Genomic DNA, 24,785 nt, shown 5'->3' with positions numbered 1-24,785 from the left:
ATTATTCCCTTTGCGCTCCAGTCCTAGCGCACATATGTTAATGACCATTGATTCCTTCAGCCTTCCAGCATAATGAATGACGTCGGTAGATATAAATAGCATTCTCCTTTCTTCCACCAGGGACCTTGTAATATGTTTAATAGATGCAATTTATGTGTTGTATACATGAGGGGGATATATCTCACGGCCTATCTACGCTCCTGAAGGAACGGCTTGGAATGCACAGGTCATGAGTGATGCCATTGATTTCCTGCGTTGTACCCGTGAGCTCGGCTTATCCGCAGGTTGACTATTATTATATACCGTTCTCATTACCATATGTGAAATAGTCCCGATTCCATCGGCATGAATAGCTCTAGGTATATACTGTAGTCTGAATAATGGATTGTGTGCCAGGATGTTTCTGCGTTACAGTGTCCTTTGAATTATGATGTGTCGGATTTGTTTTGTTAGGTCATACCCTCAGATGCCACTGGGTGGTGCTGTTGATCTTCGGCTGCAGCAGATTCATTTATTTCGTGCTGCAAATGAGATTTGCTTTGAGACATTTTAACTAATAGGGATAAAAATGCTTTGTTTTTTAAGGCTATAATCTGAGAACGTATTAGGAGACTTAAAAGGAGTAACGTTGCGTACGTCTTGTACATTATGATATAATACAGAACATTTTACGGCCGCAACAGAAACGAAACTCATTTATGGTAGTTATTTGTAAATTGGTTCCTGCCTAGGTTGATGGATATCTGTATTTTCTATACTTAGAGCACAATCGATGTCATTGTAATTTTTGGTTAGTGGGCCGGTGGTAGTGTCATGGCTTTATTACATGTATATCTTCATAGACTATGGAGATGGTTGAACGCTTTACTGATCGTACTTATATTAGACCAAAGGTAAGTGAAGCAGGCCTGTCATGTATGTATCCACTTCTCTAAAGGGGGAAAAACATGATAACCACTCACACGGGCACAGATGGGGCGGATTATGGCACGTAATCCACGTCATAATCCGCCCCCTCACAATGGTGGTCTATGTAGACCGCCAGGCTACTTTTTTCCGTGAGGGGCATGTTGCCGCTCACAGAAAAAAGAAGCGGGCTGCCCTTTCTTTAGGCGGATACCGCAGCTCGTTGATCCGCGGCGTCCGCCTCGCGGCAGCAACTTCCCGTTCATTTGAGCCGACTCCGGAGGGGTAAGCAGCAACAGTTGTGGCAGGCGGGTTTTGACCCTAGAGTGACGTGGCTCCCCGCATCACTCTCTGTGCCAAAATCCGCCATACCGCCCCACCGTGTGAACTTAGCCTAAGGGTAAGTTAGAAAAAAAATATCCTCCCAACTTGACCTTTTACTTTAATGCGAGACAGATGGGTCATGATGCTAAAAAGTCCTCTAGAGGAAAAAAATTCTGCTCCTGACTTTTTCGTTTGTAGCCTTCAGCACTTCCAAGGAGCCTGCAAACAAAACGTCACAGATGTGGTCACATGACCTGAAATTAAATCCGCTAACGGTGCGTCATTTTGACGTCTGTTTTATTCGTGATTTGTTTATATCAAGGAATTCTATCATATGACTAATATATATATTTTTTTTTTACAAACAAGATGTGCCTTAATATACCAACTTAAAGGGGTCGTCTCCACATGAGGTTATGTAGCGGTAACCAGAGAGAGGCTGTAAAAGCAGCGGATGTAAAGACTTCTAGATGCTGATTTTCTGGAACCGCTCTCAACAATCCAGTGATTACAAATCTTCAGAAGTCAAGTCATTTCCATTTTGCCGGCTGTGTAAGCTTCACCATCAGGGAGGATTAACACGTCCTTATGTGTACACTGTTTTATGGAACTGGCGTGAAATAGAAATGGAGGTCTTATTGTAATGAGTAGTCCTTTCTTTTGTTGGGAACTGCTTGTACTATTCAGTCATGTAAAGGTGTGTGTGTAATATATATATACTCTGTATGTATGTATATATATATATATATATATATATATATATATATTTATATATATATATAATATTAGTAGGAGGACCTGGCTTCGCATGGGTGTAGTTATTTTTGTTTCTATAGTGGCCCCATAAGAATTGCCCATTTTTGCAGTGGTGTATTTTGTGTGTTTTTTTGTGTGTGTCCATAAGCGTCATGTGATCATGTGTATCTCAGTTTGTATATCAGTGAAAAACCTGTGATCTGTTGTTATGCATACCTGGAGTAAAGCTGTGTGAATGTGACCTTGTGTAACAGAGTCATACACAGCACCCTGCCCTTTAAAGTTGACATACAGCAGTGAAGAAAAATAGCTGGGTTGCTATGGAAACCTGGAGTAAGGCTCTGATGTGTGATACTGTGTGCTGAGGCGTGTATCTTAATCCTCCAGCGTGTGCTACTGTGTGCTGAGGCACGTATCTAATCCTCTGGCGTGTGCTACTGTGTGCTGAGCTGCATATCTAATGCTTCGGCGTGTGGTACTGTGTGCTGAGCCATGTATCTAATCCTTTGGGGGGTGGTACTTTGTGGTGAGGCCTGTATCTAATACTCTGGTATGTGGTACTGAGTGCTGAGATGTGTTTCTAATCCTTTGGCGTGTGTTACTGTGTGCTGAGCCACGTATCTAATCTTCTGATGCGTGTATCTCGTGTTGGCTGTGTGACTGTGTGTATGGCAGTTGGAATATGAGTGAAAGACTTGTAGGTTTGTATTGGCTAATGCCGGTCATTGTTTTGGGAATACTGTATGTCCGGAATGGTACATCCAAGAGAGTTGAGGCCTGTTCTAAAACCTTGACAGACACCTCATGTATCTGTGTGCCAAATTTGGTGAAGATCGGTCCTGTCGTTTGGTCGCACATAAAGAACACACAAATACTAATTTTTCCATATATAAGAAAAGAGATATATCTCTATAATATCTGTCTGTCCTTTATGCGCAACCACACGACTGGACTGATCTTCACCAAATTTGGCACAGATACTTCAGTATCCATGAAGATTTAATACGAGGCCTCAACTCGCTTGGATGTACCATTCCGGAGATACAGCTTTCCCAAAACAATGACCCCCATTAGCCAATACAAACCTGCAAGTTTTTCACTCTTATTCCAACTGCAATACACACGGTCACTCTACATTTACAATCCAACATTGATATCCAAACTGAGATACACACATCAGAGGATTAGATACATGGCTCAGCACACAGTACCACACATCGAAGGATTAGATACGCATCTCTGCACACAGTACCACATGCTGGAGGATTAGATACATGCGTCTGCACACAGTTCTACATGCCGCAGGATTAGAAACGTGCGTCAGCACACAGTACCACACGCGGGAGGATTAGATACGTGGCTCTCCACACAGTACCACACATCAGAACTTTACTTCAGGTTTCCATAGCAACCTAGCCATTTTTCTTCACTGCTGTATGTCAGCTTTAAAGAGGACCTTTCATGGTTTGGGGCACAGGCAGCTCTATATACTGCTGGAAAGCCGACAGTGCGCTGAATTCATCGCACTGTCGGCTTTCCCGATCTGTGCCTCAGGTGAAGAGCTATCGGTCCCGGTACCGTAGCTCTTCACAGTCAGAAGGGCGTTTCTGACACTCTGTCAGGAACGTCCTTCTTCACAGCAGTGTCTATCGCGCTGTACAGTGTGAGCGGGGAGGAACGCCCCCTCCCTGTGCTCACAGTGCTCGTCCATAGATGAGTATTATCAGGAGGGGAGGGGGCGTTCCTCCCCGTTCACACTGTCCAATGCTATTGGTGCTGCTGTGCAGAAGGAAGTTCCTGACAGACTGTCAGGAACGCCCTTCTGACTGTGAAGAGCTACAGTACCGGGACCGATAGCTCTTCACCTGGGGCACAGATCGTGAAAGCCGACAGTGTTCTGAATTCAGCGCACTTTTCAGCGGTATATAAAACTGCCTGTGCGCCAAACCATGAAAGGTCCTCTTTAAAGGGGCAGGGCACTGTGGATGACACTGTTACCCAAGGTCACATTCACACAGCTTTACTCCAGGTATCCATAACAACATTGCAGGTTTTTCACTGATATCCAAACTGAGATACACATGATCACATGACGCTTTTGGACACACACACAAACAACATACAAAATACACCAGATTTGGATTCAGGGCCCTAGTGCTGCAACGCAATAGGGCTGATCACTGAGTTTTGGTACTACTATGATTATTGTGTCTTTGATGTAATGGAAGTGATCTCTTCATGCTCTGATCTTGTGTTGAGCTTTTGCTGGGCTTGTGCTCATACACGGCAGCCAATCTGAACAAGTCGGGCTGTGATGAAAAGCTTAGGAAAAAAGACAGGATCTTTTAGCACCTCAATTGAATGCTTTACATCGTCCAGTAGGCACAGTTGGAATTGTTACCCTCGCCATTCCTGAGCAATCACTTCTGATAGTTTTAGGCTAATGCCTAAAGTCTTTAGTTAGGTCTGAATTTGCAGATGAATTTGGAAGCTAATTTTGATGCCTATTCTTAACATTTGCTTCAAAAACTGTTCCAAAATCTGTCTCCTTTTCGTTTCAAAGGGGGTTTTGGGTAGAATCCGTCTGAAGAAGGAGCAGGGCATTTCTTTTTTTTGTTAGCTGAAAAAAAATCAGCTAGTAGAAGAAAATCTGCCCCTGCCTCCCACTGAAATGTATGGCAGATTCTGTCTCAAAATCAGCTCCAAATTCCTACATGTGGACATAACCTTATTCTATTGCAGCTCCATTATCATGAAAATCATTGCTTTATTCATATTGTCTAAAAATGTACTTTATTTATTGTTTATTTATTTAGCTTACTTGTATAGCGCCATCATATTCCGCAGCGCTTTTACAGACATTGACAGTCACTGTCCCTTATAGGGCTTACAATCTACATTCCCTATCAGTATGTCTTTGGCGTGTGGGAGGAAACCGGAGTACCCGGAGGAAACCCATGCAAACATGGGGAGAACATACAAACTCCTTGCAGATGTTGTCCTTGGCGGTATTCGAACCCAGGACTCCAGCGCTGCAAGGCTGCAGTGCTAACCACTGGGGGAGTTCACTCAAGTCAACTTTGGTTTCTATACGGTTGTATACGGGTGTCAAAAAGTCACAGTTTTGGCATTCATTGGCTAAGTGGGTGCCTATGGATATGTTTGTATGTGCCATGAGCTTTCCCAGTGCCATGGTATCATCAGTAAGCACAGCCTTAGATATAGGCAATCGTTATCTTGGATTTTTTGGAAGGAAAACTCACAGCCAAGTAGCCTTTTATCATCTGCCTTTCCTTCCTCGCAGGCGGCTACTGCTGGCCGCTTTCATCCTTTGCCGTGCCCTCTGTGGGCCTGACATAAGGACGTTTGTTGTGACAGTCTTTGTAGTAGAGAGATATGGCATGTAAGTTGTCTGCGGTAAGCATATTCTATCTTGAAGTGGCAGATGCAATTCCTGCTCATCCCTCATATGTTTTATTTTAGGTAAAGATTGGACAGACTCTAAAAAATTTTAATGAGGTTTCTCTCTCGGGCATTGAGGGGGAAAAAAAGAGGCGCCTGCTTTTGTTGACAGTTTCTGTCCGTCCCTTGATGCCTTTTGTATAGTGAATTTATAGAGTCTTAAGTTATTTCATCTTTCAGACTGGATTTCACAGAACAGCCGACGTCCATCAAATGAAATTAAATGCCACATGTCGGGTTCTTATGTCAGTATCTTGTACTGAAACAACTGCAAAGTAAAACTCTGTGCTCCAAATGACTCAGTCATCCAGCACGGCAAATAAAAATGGCTCGAAGAACTTAGAGAGTCATTTAAAACACTGTCTATGTAGCAATTTTTCCCCACGTTCTCCCTGTTTGGAGATGAGCCTATGTATATTGTACCCTTACTGATACACTTACTAAGTTTATTGTAAAGTTATGTGTTCCTGTCTGGAGCACGGACCATCTCACTGCTTATTCAGTGTACACAGTGGATCAGATTTATTTAGACAGGTGTTATACCAGTATACCAGGTGTATACCAGTCTTAATAAAGGCCCTGAGAGTTTTAAGGCATATTCTCTAGCTTCTTAATAAATCCGGATCAGGTGCTTGCCTGTGAGCCACAATGGAAGGCAGAAACTGGTATAGAATTCCAGTGGAACTCGAGCCAGAAAATGGTGTAAACACATATGTCGGGTTAAGGCGCGCCCACCCTATTCTTCCAACATTTGCGGAAAGTAGTGAGTGAAGCTCAGAAAGAAGGATTTGTGGCATTTTTTGGCATCACAAAAACCCATCTATGCCAGAAAACTGATTGATTAATAAATTCTCCCCAGATTTACTTAAAGGGATTCTACCTTTAAAACATCTTTTGTGGATAAGACGTTGGAATAACCTTTAGAAAGGCTATTCGTCTCTTACCTTTAGATGTGATCTCCGCTGCGCCGTTCCTTAGTAATACCGGTCTTTACGGGTATGCAAATTAGTTCTCTCACAGCGATGGGGGCGGGCTCCAGCGCTGAAAATGCGATGGGGGCATCCCCACTGCTGCTCGAGAACACGATCCTGCGACGCCTCTATCTTCGGCTGGATCCTCCCCTTCTCTGTCGTCTTCCTCCTGCGTCACCTCCGACACCTGCGCAGTTGGCTCTGCCAGTGAGACACCAGCAGAGCCAAGTGCGAATGCCAGCGGCCATTTTTGGGAGGCCGCTCCTGCATTGAACTTCAAGAGCAAGAGGGGCCTCCCAAAAATGGCTGCCGGCTGGCATGCGCAGTTAGCTCTACTAGTGTCTCACTGGCAGAGCCAACTGTGTTTAGGCGTCGGAGGTAACGCAGGAGGAAAACGACAGAGAAAGGGAGGATCCAGCCGAAGATAGAGGCATCGCAGGATTGTGTTCTCGAACGGCAGTGGGGACGCCCCCATCGCATTTTCAGCGCTGGGGCCCGCCCCCATTGCTGTGAGAGAACTAATTTGCATATCGGTAAAATCCGGTATTTCTAAGGAACGGCGCGGCGGAGATCACATCTAAAGGTAAGAGACGAATAGCCTTTCTAAAGGCTATTCCGACATCTTATCCACCAAAAAAAGAGGTTTTAATGGTAGAATCCCTTTAATGCAGGACAGACTATTTCTTCAGGTCTATTAGATCCTTAGTCTGATTCCTATAGATCTGCATTCATGGTTTGACCACTGGAACACGAGAAAAAAAACACGTTAGAAAAGAACCAAGGAGGTCAGCGCTTCAGAGGAGAGCACATAACCTCGCAATAAAGTGATTAGTAAATTTCTCACAACAGTGCGCTTTACGTACATAGACTCAGCCTTTTATCCTTTTATACTGAATCCAGCAGACTCCAAATTCGGGGTCGATTCCGGCACAGATGTGAACCTGGCCAAGAAAAGGAAGAAATGGGGGCTACACCAGTTTTATAGTTGATGTTTTTTGCTAACTCCACAACCTTGATCTCAACATCATAGTATAACATCAATCATTATTTTTTCTTGATCTATGTATTTCCCAGCTTTCTTATTCACAGAAATGCCATCGGCTTAACAGTTCTATCCTTTGTTTTTTAAGAGCTGTGCTAGTTGAAAATCTTTTTAACACTAGGGTGACCCGAACAACGGCGAGGCAGACCGCTAAAACCGAGGTTACACACAGAGCCTGGAGAGCCCCATTGGCTATAATGGAGTCCAAAGAGGTATTCCTCTGCCTCCCACTCATTTCAATAGGTTTTCCTTGGTAGAATCCACCTGAAGATAAGTCACGACGCTTCTTATTTTTTCTGTAGCTGAAAAATCAATGGGAGAATTGGAAGGCCTGTTTTGAGGTGGATTCTGCCTTAAAATCCACCTGCAAAAAACTTTGTGTGAACTCATGCTTAAAGGGCTTTTCCAGCCCCTAATGCTTTCTTATGATATTCGGTGCCCTTCTTTGGTCCTTGACTAAAATTGAAAAAACGGAGGCCAATTCAGGGTGGAATCCACGTCAAAATCTGTGCCAAATTCTGCTGTCTAAACATACCCTGTAAAGGGATTCTATCATTAAAATCACATTTTTTCCTCAATCACACGTAGAAATAGCCTTAAGAAAGCTGGTGTAAGCGGCCATTTTCTTGTGGCCTGTGGGCATGCGCAGGCCTAGAAGTTTGAACCCCAGCTCCAGAAGAAGACACAGGGAGAGGCCGTTCCTGAAGAAGATGGAGGCAGCTCTGGAGATTTTTCTCGCAGCATAGGAGACGCCCCCAGTGCTGTTTGAGCTCTGGGGCCCGCCCTCAGTGCTGCGAGTGAACTCATTTGCATACAGTTGAAAACCGGGATTGGTGGCGCAGAGAAGACATCTAAAGGTAGGAGAAGAATAGCCTTTCTTTAGAATGTGATTTTAATGATAGAATTCCTTTAAATTTCTGTGCCACACTGTAGTGCCAAGTTAATCTTTACTACCTAGATGAGTCTTCTGGCCGCCCAGTAGGGTGCTCATGATCTTTCCTCATCTCCATTCATCGTAACATCGGTTGTCTTCTTCATCTCTTGCAAGAATAATTGACATCATCTGTCCAAACCTATGCTTGACATTAAAACTTCGATAAATCGGTTAAAATTGCATTTCCTTTGGTCATTGCCACTTCCATTATTCATGAATAGCAAAGTCCAGAGGGATTAATATATTTCTGTCCTTCATTATTGAGCCATCACATCCGAAGAGCTACAGAAATACCATGACCTGGATAATACAGATTCTTCAGTTTCTATAGAGACCTCATTACATTTGACAGTCTCTTTAGACGTATCCTCCTCGTTCTTGCAAGTGTCACTTTTTGCTATCTACCTCCAGACATCCCTTATAATTCCTGTGCTGCTTTCCGACATTAGGTGACTGTTCTCATTAGTCTCACAGTAGATCATTAGCAGAGCTTCCAAAATATGAGCGTTACTTATAATGGTGCAATGTCCAGAAAATAGACCTCCACCGCGCCGCTCCAATATGACAGAGACATCTTTTCATCACCTGGTATCGCAGCGACATTTTGGCCTTGTTTGAGTCTTTCTCCTTGTCATTAGTTTGCGATTTGGGGTCTTTCCAGAATTTTTCTTTTATTTCGTGACTTGCCGCCATTCGTCTTTACACATAATGATGCCGGCGTTCTTCTATTATAGACAATTTGCACAAAAACTTTGTAACAAAGTATTGAACACTACTAATACAGGCCACGGCGGGAAGCTCAATATGGCTTCTTGTGCTTGAGGATCCTATCATTGGATATTTTTTTTTTTTCTGACTAACCCGTCGGAATATTCTTCTCCGACCTTTAGATGTCTTCTCCGCGCCGCTGTTCGGTAGAAATCCGGGTTTTCTTCGGTATGCAAATGAGTTCTCTTGCAGCACTGTGGGCGGTCCCTAATGCTCAAACAGCACTGGGGGTGTCCCCTATGCTGCGAGAGAACTCTCCAGCGCCGCCTCCATCTTCTTCAGGAACGGCCTCTCTGCGCGTCTTCTTCCATCCTAGGTTTCAGTCTTCTAGGCATGCGCAGCCGGCTCTGCCATCGGGCCTCAGGCACATGCCCACGGCCACAAGAAAATGGCCTTTTACACATTTTACTTTGTAAGCGGCCATTTTCTTGTGGCCATGGGCATGTGCAGTCAGCTCTGTCTGAGGCCTAGAAGATTGAAACCCAGAATGGAAGAAGACACAGGGAGAGGGTGTTCCAGAAGAAGATGGAGATGGCGCTGGAGATTTCTCTCGCAGCATTGGGGACGCCCCCAGTACTGTTTGAGCATTGGGGCCCGCCCCCAGTGCTGTGAAAGAACTCATTTGCATGCCGAAGAAAACCGGGATTTCTACCGAATGGCGTCGCGGAGAAGACAACTAAAGGTAGGAGAAGAATAGCCTTTCTTAAAGCTATTCCTACATGTTAGTCAGAAAAAAAGGGTATTCAATGATAGGATCCCTTTAAGGCTGGGTTCACACATAGCAATGCATAGAATACCTTAGCGTGCACTTCCAAGGAATTCCAGAAGGAGACTGAAAGTATCTTGTTAAACCCTCTGCTCCCCCAAGAAGTTAAAATTTATCCCTAGGACCTGAGAGCAGATAGGGGATTCTCTCGGACCTGTACATTGATGATCTATTCTTAGGGTAGGTTATCAGTATGTGATTGGTGGGGGTCAATACATTTATGGCCCTGGGATTTATATTCCATGGAAAGGATGCTTCACTTGAATGCTCCTTCAACCGAATAATAAATGGTAGACAAGCCTCCCTTCTAGTTACTGACTTATGTATCATCATTAAGGTCATGACTGTGCCTTTAACCCCTTTCCGACATCCAACATACTATTAGAGTGCATGTCAGGACTTTAAATATGGCACCCACTCAGAAACAGAGCAGACTTCATAACCCCCCTGTTGTTTCATGCTCCATTCGCAGGTATTAACCCTTTAATCTGGCCCCCATTCACCCCTCCCCATCCCACTTTTGTGGTTCCCACAGCTCTTCTCTTGAATGTTGCAGGATGGTTCTCTGATGGCGAGAGTATGGGAACAGTCCTGGGTTCATGACATTTGGGAGCCTTATAAAGGGCCTGTCATCACTATATATCCATTGAGGCTTGCTTGTGACGGGTCTCAGTAGAAGTACAGTGATTGCACCATGGACTGCACCAAACTGACTGCAGGGTTTCCGTCTCCTGTCTAGTTTCTCGGGCAGAAGACGGGAACCTGAAAGCGGAGACCTGGCGCAGGTGTGAGCCGCCCTATTTCACCTCCCAAATAAAATTGAATAAAACTCGATCACAATGTCAGACGTTCTTCAAAAAGGATATAAATAAAACCTAAATGTTGTGGTGCTTAAAAAAAAAAACAAACGCTCTGTATATGGAAACACAAAATGTTACGGTTTGGCGACTAAAATAATTTTTAGTATTTTTGTAATTATATTAAATCACGGAAAAAACTGTTTACCTGAGATCACTGTTATCATGCCGGCTAGAGAACGGCTAATCGGTTCACAACTAACCAGATTTGACCCAAATATTCCAAATGGTTAGGTTTAACAAAATCTGAAATTTGTCTTCGATTAAAGGGGCTCTTTCAGCAAAATCCTGCTGCTAGAGCCCCACATATGCGTGCATAGCCTTTAAAAAGGCTATTCAGGCACTGTAAATGTTATATTAAACTACCCCCCCCCCCCGTTTTAAAATAAAACCCTAAAAAAGAATGTGATCTACTTACGCATCGTGCACGCTGGGCGGGCATTCAGGGTGCGCCGTCTTCTTCATCCACGCCTCTTCTTCCTCTGATGTCCTCGGGTCCCGTCCTCCTCCGGCGCTCGCAAACTGACACTGATAAAAAAAAAATGGCCTGCGCAGTAGTCGTAGTAGAAGCCGTATGCTACTGCGCATGCACCCAGGCCATTTTTTTTTATATCAGTGTCAGTTCACGAGCGCTGGAGAAGGACGGGACCGGAGGACATCGCAGGAAGAAGAGGCGGGGACGAAGAGGACGGCGCACCCTGAACGCCCGCCCAGCGTGCACGATGCGTAAGTAGATCACATTCTTTTTTAGGGTTTTATTTTAAAACAGTGTGGGGGGGTAGTTTAATATAACATTTACGGTGCCTGAATAGCCTTTTTAAAGGCTATTCACGCATATGTGGGGCTCTATAAGCATGATTTTGCTGATAGAGCCCCTTTAACTAAAATGGCCACCTCTGGTAAATGATTATACTCTGGGGTCTTAATAGTTGGAGGCCGGGGGGAGGTAACAAAAATACAAAAACACTTATGCTCACCTTCTATTACCTCTTCTGGGCCTATTCGCGGTGTCTTTGCTCTCCTATGATGTCATCCGTCCGTGGGGCCTCAGTGGTGACCTGGCCATACCTGCAAATCAAAAAACGAAAACCGTTTGCCGCTGGAAAGGGTTAAAGAAGTGGATTCTCATGAGACAACCCTTTAAGAGCATGGATATCTCCAAGCGGCTGTGGTTTTAGCTGCTTAGCCGAGCCATAAAGGACCAATTAGAGTCTTTCCGACCATGTTTCTGTGGAGTTTCCCTTTAATGCAGAGGTTTAACACAATATCCTTCTAGTAGTAGTGGTCTATAAATAAATGATGTATGCGCGCCACAGATGTTGGTGTGTTTAGACACGAAGGGATTTAGCTTGTGGCCTCTTAGCTAAAGCTGCATTACAGTGGGAAAGCTGCTCGGAATTTGGGGAATTGAGCCTATGGTATAATATCGGAATAGTATGATATTGTAACATAGTAGATAAGGTTGGATGAAGACTCAGATTCATCAGGTCCAACCTATAACCCTACTAGTGGAAGGCAAAAAAACCCCATAAGGCTGATACCAATTGCCCCATGTCAAGTGAAAAAATTCCCACCCCGACCCCAAGTCCGGCAGTCAGTATAAAACCCTGGATCGCCTTGGGGACTTTATAGTCCTACACTTGATTCTCCATGTTGGGAAACTTTTTTCCTTACCAACGCAGAATTTCTTTTTCTCCAACGTATCAAGTCAATTATGTCAATTTCTTCGGAGAGTTTCAGATAAGAACCTTGTAATTCAATGGAAAGTGAGTTGGGGTCTATCTGATGGAATTACAGATCCTATATCTAGTAGGGGCCATATATAAGCGCCTTATAGCATACAGCCAATTATCCCATTCAGTAGATTTTCGGTGTAATTCATTAACTGCTGCGGTTATCTCGGGTATTTCTTTGCAGTCCTACTATTACCGCCGTCTTCTTGACGCTATCGATTTTCTACGAAATGAACTATTGATCCAACTAATAGGATAAAGCTCCAGGAAGGCTCCAAAAATTTAATTTCAACAAAGTATTGAACTTATAGGAAAATTTACTCATCTGCCTTCTACTGAAAGAAAATGTCCATGTGTACGTTAACCTAGCTTTGGAGGACCTTCTTGGACTTATGGTTAGGATACCAGCGGTTCTCAAATTGGGTTCTATAAAACTAGAGGGATTTTTCATGCTAGATAGGAGTCCGATGTAGAAAGTGCATTAAAATCAAAGAAATAGGGCCGTGGAGTGAGACCAAGCCACTGACACCAACTCTGACTCTTGGCTGAGGTCTATAAATAAATAAATGGGGTGAAGCTACCATCTGTAGGATTATGATTGAACGCCTCTAAGTCAGAATCCCCCTAAACGTGAAGATACCGCAGGGCCGAGGAACCCAGGTTGGCCTGGGATAACTGGCGGGAAGTGCCTCATCCCCACAGCTGGCCACGGGGCCGGAGCATGGCATGAAGCCCGCTGCCTCTCTCCCGCACAGCATCGTATGTTCTTTGGGAACCCGGTGCTAAATTATTTGTAGACGACCCGATTCTGGGTCAGGGTTTCGTGCGTAGCAGAGCAGCTACCTCACTGCGATCTATAGAAAGTCTGACTCCAGTCTGACAACTTCATAAATGGGATTGGTCATCGATAAAAGAACTGTGGGGGTCGGGCACCGAGGAAACTTGTGATTCAACTGGTTGGAGCGATAGCCATTATGTTACATCATGTTCATCTGTATCGTGGGCTGAACGCTTCAGTTCTATTCTAGTGGGTTGCAATACCAAGCACAGCCACTATACAAATGTATGGCACTGTAGTGTTAAAGGGGTTGTCCCATCACAAGGATTCTATCTATACTGCTTGTTAATGTGGATTTAAGACTTTTCTTAAATACACTGCTTCAGCAAAACTGCTTTGTTTGTCCACTATCTTAATTTATTTACTTCATTGTTGACAATGCGTTTCTATGGCCCTTGGGATTATCTGCTCAAATGTCAAGTGACGTAGCTGCCTGCTCTCAGGGAGGAGGGGCTAAGTGCATGGGAGCAAGCCTGTGTCTGTAGCTGTTCCTGTGTCTGCACCACACACGTGACCTAGCTTCCTGCTCTCAGATAAAGGAGGGGGAAATGAGTGCTGCTTTCTTATATAAGACAGTCTAAATCCTAGTGGGCTAAAGGACCCTGGTCCCTTAGCCCACTAGGATTTAGCCGACTGTATATAGAACAAGCGAAATCCAAGTGTTATAGGACCTTTGATAACATCACAGGCCCTTCAGTCGTCCCATAAGATCACGCTATGTGGTGGGCGGAGCTAAACTGGAGGTAGTCGGACAGTATGGCTTTGCATATGAAACCCCGCCCAACCCCCCCAACAATTGACTTCAAAAATTAGGAAGAAAGAAGTTTTTGCAGCAGTGAAGACTGGTGAGCAAGGGACATGGGAATACCCCTTTAAGTACTGCAGAGGCTGCAGCGATCACCTGAACATTGCAATCTCCTCAAACTTCTGATCGGTGTGGGGCCTGGACGATTTATTCTCTGAAGCCTCCTTTAATGAAATATTTTGTGCTGCATAACAACTGTCTAATAGTCTGTTAACTTGCTATGCTATTCTTCCCGTCAAACATGACATCAGGGTGGAAACTCGATGGACCCATTATAAGTCAAAGGAGTCCATTGTATAGAGGACCTGGCACTAAAAACAAAATAGAAAAAAAATTCTAGAAATGTGCAAAAAAAACCCAAAACCCCAATTTGCAATACACATTCACATCACCGTCACCTTTGTCTCAGTGTCCGTCATATTTTTCCAATCAAAATGAACACCTTGGTAGAACCAGATGGGCCCCATTATATTGTATGTCAATGTGGTTTGTCATTTGGAGAACATTGAGGCTTTTGTGTTAGAATGAAGCCTTGTGAACAGAGTCTTAAGCTAAAATCTGCTGCATCCGGGGAGAAGCTAAGGGACGCTCATCCCTACAAGGCTTCATGACGTTTATTGGAATACATTGCAGCAATACAATATAGTAGATGGAGGGTAAAGGAAACTTTGCTTTGGGTCTTGTCTTGACAATTCATTGCTTCTATGCTTCCCCTGCATGCATCTTGTAGAGAAACACAAATTTAGGGTAAGCAATGTGCTTGGGAGTCATTGCTGAGTGCTAGGAGATGGCCCCATACCCTGTGTATCATTTTCTACTTGGTCTTCACCTGCACATTATATCTCTGTATAATACATTGCATCCTCCTGTATCCTAGCCCTGAGCCTGGCGGGATATCCAGGTGCAGCCATCACACACTGAAGCTTCCACTCCTGCACTATACCGCGTAATTGATATAAATTGCAGGGCTCCAGCACTGCGGTAAATCTTCAGCTGGATTCTCCCGTTTGCGAGGTGCAGTATATTACTGCAAGGTCACATTTGCTTGTTAAAAGTGAGAAGTATAATATTTAGTCAGACCATTTGAATTTATGTTTGCCATTTTTCAGGCAGCGGCTCCACGGAGGAGTTCTTTCGTATCATGCACCGCCAGTTCACGGAAAGAGAGTGGCACTCTATCAAGAGTCTGGGAAGTGACTGGGCACGGCTCGACATGTTCTACAGGCACTGGGTAAATCATTGCTGGCAAGTAAAGGCCACATTATAGAAAGTAATGGCTGTACGGACTGTAGGGCTACATGATACAAAGCAATGGCTGTACGGGCTGTAAAGATTTGGTTTGCGATGACCGTTTCGAGCGTACATGCTAATATTATTCTAAAAGGGGGATTCCATAACAGATAAATTGCTTATCTATTCTTAAGATAGGTCATCAATATCAGATCAGCGGTGGTCTGACACCCTGGACCTCCGCTCCCAGAAGCCAGTACACAGAGAATGGAGCTGGAAGCAGATAGCGCTGTTCTCCATGTAGTGGCCAAGATGAGTCACTGTACAACAGCACCTATTCAAGTGCATGGGATGTCACCTGTAGAGAACAGGACCATTTACTTCTGGCTCCATTCTCCATGTATCAACTGCTGGGTATCTGTCGGATCATATTTAACTAAGATTACATGTTGACCATGGACTGCCCATCACGTCACCATGGACTGACTGCCAATCACATGACCATGGACTGCACATCACATGACCATGGACTGCACATCACATGACCATGGACTGACTGCCAATCACATGACCATGGACTGCCCATCACATGACCATGGACTGACTGCCAATCACATGACCATGGACTGCACATCACATGACCATGGACTGACTGCCAATCACATGACCATGGACTGCACATCACATGACCATGGACTGCCCATCACTTGATCAAAGACTAACCATCACATGACTCTGGACTGATTTCAATCCACTGGCAGTTAAAAAATAGACCACAGTGAGCCCTGATTTAGAAAACTTATGAGGAATTGATAAGCAAAGTATATTGGAAAATTGTACAACCTTTCGTTATGTCAACAATAACATTTATTTGCTGAAACTGGACAATCCCTTTAAGCTTCACCTAACCTAGGACATATCCATTACATCCTGTCCCTACAAACCCATAGTCATAAGATCCACCATAAAATGTAGAGCTGAATCTGATTTACTAGAATGGGACAGAGCTGTAGTACCAAACCCAACCACAATTAAAAGGACATCACTATGTTGGATAACCAATACAGGGGGCCCCTTCATATATCTGAGGGACCCCGAGTGCCCGACCCTCACCAGTCTGATATTGCCGGTCCATAACCCAATAACCCCTTTACTCATTGGCGCCACATATGCCGCCGCACTGTTGGCAGTAAACTGTAGACGTGGTTTCCTAACAAGAATATGTTTTTCACTATGGGGACAAGAGGTCAGTAGCAACACTTCCCTACGTCAGATAATGCTCCGCTTCTTTGCTGACATAACTACATACATTATTCACGTCAAGAAGTGAAACATTTATAAGGTTGAATGCGCAGACACGAAAGGATTTTGATACGATGGGAACTTTGGTAAATAATACATTGAATTTTGTTACGACTACGAAAATCTGTCTTGGCAGCGTGTGTGTGGTTGTGGTTTCAGGCACTCAAGGAAAGCTTTATAAAAGCCATAGGGGTCGGACTCGGCTTTAACCTACAAAGAGTTGAATTTGAGGTGTCGCCATTGGACATGGAAGTGGGAAAGGTTTACACGCAGACCAAGATGTTGCTTGATGGTGAAGATGAAAACTGGTCCTTCGAGGTAAGAGCGCGTCTCCTCGGAGAGATGCAGCCGTGTACAATCTGATTTATAGCGTACTCCCTGCTCAGAGTAAATAAAGTTGTGTTATATTGAATCGGAGCTTTTTGTGTCAATAATAAGAATTTGCCTTTTGCAAACATTCTGCCGCTTGAATACAATGGGAGACGGGTTCGGAGCAGAGTCTGATGCTGATTATGGGATGGAATTTGCCTAAAAATCAGCACCAGATTTCACCATGTGGACAGGGCTTATGGTGCATTATGTTACTACAAAATCACAATTACACAAGGCAAGGGAGAAAAGAGCATGGTGAAAAAGCTCTGAACTTGCAACCGTGCAAGCAAGCTTGGCAAAGGAAGCTGATTTTTCTGTTGCTCCCAGCCATGAGAGTACAGTGCCCCATGCTTGACATCTTTTTTTATAGATATGCAAATCTGCTGCAAGTACATCGAAACGGGGTCTGGATTGCTAGATTCTCCTACAAACAGTCACAAGTGCTGTGAATGTCCTTTAAGGGCTAGTTTACACAGAGTTTTTTGCAGGCGTATTTTGACATGGAATCCGTCTTCAAAAATGGCTCCCGTTGACTTCAGTGGGAGTCGCTCGCTTTTTTTTTTTTTTCCCGCTAGCTAGTAGCGGAAAAAAGAAACGACATGACCTATCTTGCCGCAGATTCCATGGCTGAGTCAAACGCGGCGTCAGCGCCTTGAGACACGCTTCTGTTTAGGCCCATTCATTCGGGCTTGATCAGTAGCGGAATGCCGAGGCACTGCATCGGCATTCTGTCGTGGCTAGATAGGCGGAAGATTAAACAGCGGAAACCATTTTCCGCTGTGTGAGCATACCCTAAGTTTGCTGCCCCTTTACCAGTGAATGGCATTTTCAACCTCTGCCTGGGGTACTTCTTTATTTAGGGAAATCAGGCCCCGCTCATTTTGCACTTGCAGGCTGATTTGCATATCCATAAGCAAATAACTATCTCTGCATTGCTTCACCGGTTTGTAACCACAAAGGTATGTGTCTGTTCCTATTAAAGACTCTATAGAATTACCGTATATACTCGAGTATAAGCAGAATTTTTAAGCACAGTTCTTGTGCTGAAAAAGCCCCCCTCGGCTTATACTCGAGTCAAGGAAAAAAAAAAAAAAAAACACCTCCTCCCCTTTCCCAGCACTCAGCACCTACTGCACCCAAAAACTCCGACCATTTTAATTTTTGAAATTTTCCAGTAGCTGCTGCATTTCCTCCCTCGGCTTATACTCGAGTCAATACGTTTTCCCAGTTTTTTGTGGAAAAATTAGAGGGGTCGGCTTATACTCGAGTATATACGGTATTACACAGAATTATTATTGGTTTGAGAGTAATTGACAGACTCCCTTTAAAGGGGATAGGATATGTATCCAAACGATAGAGGATAAATACCTGATCAGTGGCGATCTGACCACTGAGAGCCCCACAATCCCAATGATGGGGGGGTCCTTTATTTCCACTGCTCTTTCAGCTTGACTGCAGCCAGATTGAATGTGGACATGACTGATGGTGGACGCTCTGCCATTCACTTCAATGGGAGTGCTGGAGAAAGCCGAATTAATTTGAAGGGGAACGCTGCCCACCACTAGTCACATCCACATTCAGCCTGGCTTTAGTGTCCTTTACTAGAGATGAGCGAACACTGTTCGGATCAGCCGTTCCGAACAGCACGCTCCCATAGAAATGAATGGAAGCACCTGGCACGTACACTTTGCCGGCGGCCGGTCGCCGTGCCGGGTGCTTCCATTCATTTCTATGGGTGCGTGCTGTTCGGAACGGCTGATCCGAACAGTGTTCGCTCATCTCTATCCTTTACTAAATAGTTAGACATGGTGGTGGCAGCATAATGCAGTGTTGGGTGGGACGGTGGCTCAGTGGTTAGCACTATTGCCTTGCAACAGGTCCTGGGTTCGAATCTGAGCAAAGGCAACATCTGCAAGGAGTTGTATATTCTTCCATGTTTATGTAGGGTTCCTCCAGGTACTCCGGTTTCCTCCCACGTGCTAAAAATATACTAATAGGTAAATTGGCTAAACATAAGAGAAACAACTGACCCTAAGTGGGTGTTGGGGATGAGCGCCTGTACGGCAGCCACGGACTCCTCTATTCCATAACACCGCCTGCACTTTGAATCCCTTACAAATTTTTGTCATTGCTTCTGGGAAGGTAAAATTACTGGAAATAACCTTTGTAAAGCCGGCCGCAGACTTCAAGCGAAGGCTAATGTTCTTGAATATCCACAGATTCAGGGCTGTAAATGATAGTTTTGGGCTGGACATTCACATAACAACCTGTATATTTGTATTCTGGTTTTGTTTGGCTCATATTTTGCAGGAAATGCTCCTAGATGAAAAGCATCATGTGGCGGTGGCTCTAGGGAGCGCAGATACAAATAACCACCCCAAATCTCAGGTACAGTAACATGTTTCCTGTTCTTAGAGTATATATAACATCAGTAGATACAGTGCAGACATTCCATATACTGGGGATGACATTTCTGTATACATTACTGCCAAATATTTGCTTGATCATTTATAAATATATTGAAATACAACATGTGTTTTGTCCACTGTGGCCACAGACATTGAAAACTGCAAGTATAATAGTAGTGACATAGAAGATGGATGGTAGGAAAAGACCAACGACCTCCTGGTCCATCTAGTCTGCCCTTATATTATTTCCTTTTGGTCTTAACATAGATGTGTTTATCCCAGACGTGTTTACATTCACTTACGTTAGATGCTCCTACCACATCTGCTGGAAGTGTGTAACAGACATTTCTTGGCAATACTTCTGATCTCCGCCCAACTCATTTCACATTGTACCCCCTTGTTCTTGTGTTTAATTTTGGATTTAAACATTTCCATCCTGAATCGTATTTATATCTTTAATCAATATAAAGAATTCAGTCTTGTCCCTCTTTCCCTTTTTTCCTTAAGACTATATACAGTAGATTAAACTGGCTGCGTAGTCTGGATTTATCAATAACAGCAGATGGGCTGTGTGTAGTCTGGACCTCCCCCTATAACAGTAGTCTGCCTGTGTAGTTTGGACCTCCCCCCTATAACAGTAGTCTGCCTGTGTAGTCTGGACCTCCCCCCTATAACAGTAGTCTGCCTGTGTAGTTTGGACCTCCCCCCATAACAGTAGTCTGCCTGTGTAGTCTGGACCTCCCCCTATAACAGTAGTCTGCCTGTGTAGTCTGGACCTCCCCCTATAACAGTAGACTGCCTGTGTAGTCTGGACCTCCCGCTATAACAGTAGTCTGCCTGTGTAGTCTGGATCTCCCCTATAACAGTAGTCTGCCTGTGTAGTCTGGACCTCTCCCTATAACAGTAGTCTGCCTGTGTAGTCCGGACCTCCCCCTATAACAGTAGTCTGCCTGTGTAGTCTGGACCTCCTCCAATAACAGTAGTCTGCCTGTGTAGTCTGGACCTCCCCCTATAACAGTAGTCTGCCTGTGTAGTCTGGGCCTCCCCTATAACAGTAGTCTGCCTGTGTAGTCTGGACCTCCCCCTATAACAGTAGTCTGCCTGTGTAGTCTGGACCTCCCCCTATAACAGTAGTCTGCCTGTGTAGTCTGGACCTCCCCCTATAACAGTAGTCTGCCTGTGTAGTCTGGACCTCCCCTATAACAGTAGTCTGCCTGTGTAGTCTGGACCTCCCCCATTAACAGTGGTCTGCCTGTGTAGTCTGGACCTCCCCCTATAACAGTAGACTGCCTGTGTAGTCTGGACCTCCCCTATACCAGTAGTCTGCCTGTGTAGTCTGGACCTCCCCTATAACAGTAGTCTGCCTGTGTAGTCTGGACCTCCCCCTATAACAGTAGTCTGCCTGTGTAGTCTGGACCTCCCCCCTATAACAGTAGTCTGTCTGTGTAGTCTGGACCTCTCCTATAACAGTAGACTGCCTGTGTAGTCTGGACCTCTCCTATAACAGAAGTCTGCCTGTGTAGTCTGGACCTCCCCCTATAACAGTAGTCTGCCTGTGTAGTCTGGACCTCCCCCTATAACAGTAGTCTGCCTGTGTAGTCTGGACCTCCCCCTATAACAGTAGTCTTCTTGTGTAGTCTGGACCTCCCCTATAACAGTAGTCTGCCTGTGTAGTCTGGACCTCCCCCTATAACAGTAGTCTGCCTGTGTAGTCTGGACCTCTCCTATAACAGTAGTCTGCCTGTGTAGTCTGGACCTCCCCTTATAACAGTAGTCTGCCTGTGTAGTCTGGACCTCGCCCTATAACAGTAGTCTGCCTGTGTAGTCTGGACCTCTCCTATAACAGTAGTCTGCCTGTGTAGTCTGGACCTCCCCCTATAACAGTAGACTGCCTGTGTAGTCTGGACCTCTCCTATAACAGTAGTCTGCCTGTGTAGTCTGGACCTCCCCCTATAACAGTAGTCTGCCTGTGTAGTCTGGACCTCCCCCTCTAACAGTAGTCCTTCTGTGTAGTCTGGACCTCCCCTATAACAGTAGTCTGCCTGTGTAGTCTGGATCTCCCCCTATAACAGTAGTCTGCCTGTGTAGTCTGGACCTCCCCCTATAACAGCAGTCTGCCTGTGTAGTCTGGACCTCCCCCTATAACAGTAGTCTGCCTGTGTAGTCTGTACCTCACCCTATAACAGCAGTCTGCCTGTGTAGTCTGTACCTCACCCTATAACAGCAGTCTGCCTGTGTAGTCTGGACCTCCCCCCTATAACAGTAGTCTGCCTGTGTAGTCTGGATCTCCCCCTATAACAGTAGTCTGCCTGTGTAGTCTGGACCTCCCCCTATAACAGTAGTCTGTCTGTGTAGTCTGGACCTCCTCCTATAACAGTAGTCTGCCTGTGTAGTCTGGACCTCTCCTATAACAGCAGTCTGCCTGTGTAGTCTGGACCTCCCCTCTATAACAGTAGTCTGCCTGTGTAGTCTGGATCTCCCCCTATAACAGTAGTCTGTCTGTGTAGTCTGGACCTCCTCCTATAACAGTAGTCTGCCTGTGTAGTCTGGACCTCTCCTATAACAGCAGTCTGCCTGTGTAGTCTGGACCTCCCCTCTATAACAGTAGTCTGCCTGTGTAGTCTGGACCTCCCCCTATAACAGTAGTCTGCCTGTGTAGTCTGGACCTCCCCCTATAACAGTAGTCTGCCTGTGTAGTCTGGACCTCTCCTATAACAGTAGTCTGCCTGTGTAGTCTGTACCTCACCCTATAACAGTAGTCTGCCTGTGTAGTCTGGACCTCCCCCTATAACAGTAGTCTGCCTGTGTAGTCTGGACCTCCCCCCTATAACAGTAGTCTGCCTGTGTAGTCTGGACCTCCCCCTATAACAGTAGTCTGCCTGTGTAGTCTGGACCTCCCCCTATAACAGTAGTCTGCCTGTGTAGTCTGGACCTCCCCCCTATAACAGTAGTCTGCCTGTGTAGTCTGGACCTCCCCCCTATAACAGTAGTCTGCCTGTGTAGTCTGGACCTCCCCCCTATAACAGTAGTCTGCCTGTGTAGTCTGGACCTCCCCCTATAACAGTAGTCTGCCTGTGTAGTCTGGACCTCCCTCTATAACAGTAGTCTGCCTGTGTAGTCTGGACCTCCCCCTATAACAGTAGTCTGCCTGTGTAGTCTGGACCTCCCCCTATAACAGTAGTCTGCCTGTGTAGTCTGGACCTCCCTCTATAACAGTAGTCTGCCTGTGTAGTCTGGACCTCTCCTATAACAGTAGTCTGCCTGTGTAGTCTGTACCTCACCCTATAACAGTAGTCTGCCTGTGTAGTCTGTACCTCACCCTATAACAGTAGTCTGCCTGTGTAGTCTGGACCTCCCCCTATAACAGTAGTCTGCCTGTGTAGTCTGGACCTCCCCCTATAACAGTAGTCTGCCTGTGTAGTCTGGACCTCCCCCCTATAACAGTAGTCTGCCTGTGTAGTCTGGACCTCTCCTATAACAGTAGTCTGCCTGTGTAGTCTGGACCTCCCCCTATAACAGTAGTCTGCCTGTGTAGTCTGGACCTCCCCCTATAACAGTAGACTGCCTGTGTAGTCTGGACCTCCCCCTATAACAGTAGTCTGCCTGTGTAGTCTGGACCTCCCCCTATAACAGTAGTCTGCCTGTGTAGTCTGGACCTCCCCCTATAACAGTAGACTGCCTGTGTAGTCTGGACCTCCCCCTATAACAGTAGTCTGCCTGTGTAGTCTGGACCTCCCCCTATAACAGTAGTCTGCCTGTGTAGTCTGGACCTCCCCCTATAACAGTAGTCTGCCTGTGTAGTCTGGACCTCCCCCTATAACAGTAGTCTGCCTGTGTAGTCTGGACCTCTCCTATAACAGTAGTCTGCCTGTGTAGTCTGGACCTCCCTCTATAACAGTAGTCTGCCTGTGTAGTCTGGACCTCCCTCTATAACAGTAGTCTGCCTGTGTAGTCTGGACCTCCCCCCTATAACAGCACATTTTCTATATAGTTTGGACCCTTTAACTGCGTTCTTTGTAGTCTCAGTCTTTCCCAATAAGATAGATAACCGTTTTCTCGCTATAAAGATGGAAGACCACTCAGCGCAGTTTTATTTTCTGCTGATCTTTTCAGTCTGTTCTGTCCTTTCCTTGCAATGACTTTGAAACACTTTGGTAACTTTATAGAAGTCTAATCCCTTCAGAGGTGTTGTCGGATTTCCTTCTGTGTTCTTCAGGCGATCCAGTAAATCCCCCGCGACTCTGCTCAGCCCTCTCTGCCCCGCACACGCATACAGGCATGAAAATACATTTTGCATGTTTTGCTGATTTTGTCTGTTCTATCTCCAGAGTGAAACTGCGTTCACAATTCTCACCTATGAGGATCTCGTGGCATCTGCTGTCCCAATTACACCCGAGGATCCAGATTATTGGGATAACTTTCACTCCAAACAAGAATTACCATTGCGGCAGAGTTCCACAGCGAGGGGTGAATCTGTCACCTGAAGCTTTAGACATCCCAAGCCTTAGGATTATCCAGACTTTGCAAGAAAATCTCACATCTGCTCAGGGACTGCCTAGCATGAGACCTGCTGCGGGCTGTCTGAATCCAAGGATTTCTTCCTAGAAACGAAGAGCAAGGAATATTGTGACCTTGTGGCATCGCCAGGATGAAATGAATTCTGCATGGCGCACATGATCTCTGCACCAAATCGCTTATTCGCAGTGTTATATAGGAACGTAATAGGGTATATTGCAGTGAAATAAGAATTGTATAAGCTGATAATTTGCAGTTTTTTTGTGTAAATAAAATTTTTTGCAGAACTTGATGATTGTTTATGGCAACAATGCAACACTTTTACTCCATAGCTGCATAGTTAGTACTATGGCCATCAAATACAGCTAAGGGCTCGCTCACATCTGCACCCGGTCTCCGTTCTGCAGGTTTCCGTTTCCTGCACAAAACAGGGGCAGGAGACAGAAACCTGCAGGACTCTCTCACCCATTCATTTGAATGGGTGAGAAAGCTGTCCGGACGTGAGTGGCGGTGAGCGTTTTATGCTTTCCGCCGCGAAACCAGTTTTTTAAAATCCGGACACAGAGTCGGACATGCAGTCGGATTTAAAAAAAACGGTTTTGCGGCGGAGAGCATAAAACGCTCGCCGCCGCTCATGGCTGGATCCGGTCTATGGTTTCCGTCTTCTTGCATGCAGAAGGCGGAAACCACAGAACGGAGTGCCGAACGCAGGTGTGAACCTAGCGTTAGGGCGGGTCACATCTGCGCCCAGTCTCCACTTTGCAGGTTTCCGTCTTCTTCCCGAGAAACTCGACAG

The 24,785-nt window shown here is 45.2% G+C and overlaps 1 protein-coding gene across 1 annotated transcript in view; it reads left to right on the top strand.

Annotated features, from left to right (window-relative positions):
• The window catches only part of AASDHPPT (aminoadipate-semialdehyde dehydrogenase-phosphopantetheinyl transferase), a 33,489-nt gene extending 9,303 nt beyond the window's left edge, over positions 1-24,186 (top strand). The window contains exons 3-6 of the mRNA XM_075266147.1: positions 15,272-15,393; positions 16,854-17,012; positions 19,377-19,454; positions 23,803-24,186. Of these exons, the coding sequence (XP_075122248.1) occupies positions 15,272-15,393; positions 16,854-17,012; positions 19,377-19,454; positions 23,803-23,958 (515 nt within the window). The 3' untranslated portion in view covers positions 23,959-24,186. The remainder of the gene's footprint in view (positions 1-15,271; positions 15,394-16,853; positions 17,013-19,376; positions 19,455-23,802) is intronic.
• The last annotated feature ends 599 nt before the right edge of the window (positions 24,187-24,785 follow it).

Source organism: Leptodactylus fuscus, chromosome 2 (genome assembly GCF_031893055.1).
Source record: "Leptodactylus fuscus isolate aLepFus1 chromosome 2, aLepFus1.hap2, whole genome shotgun sequence".
In the NCBI taxonomy this organism is placed as follows: domain Eukaryota; kingdom Metazoa; phylum Chordata; class Amphibia; order Anura; family Leptodactylidae; genus Leptodactylus; species Leptodactylus fuscus.
This window is presented reverse-complemented; position numbering and strand designations above follow the sequence as displayed.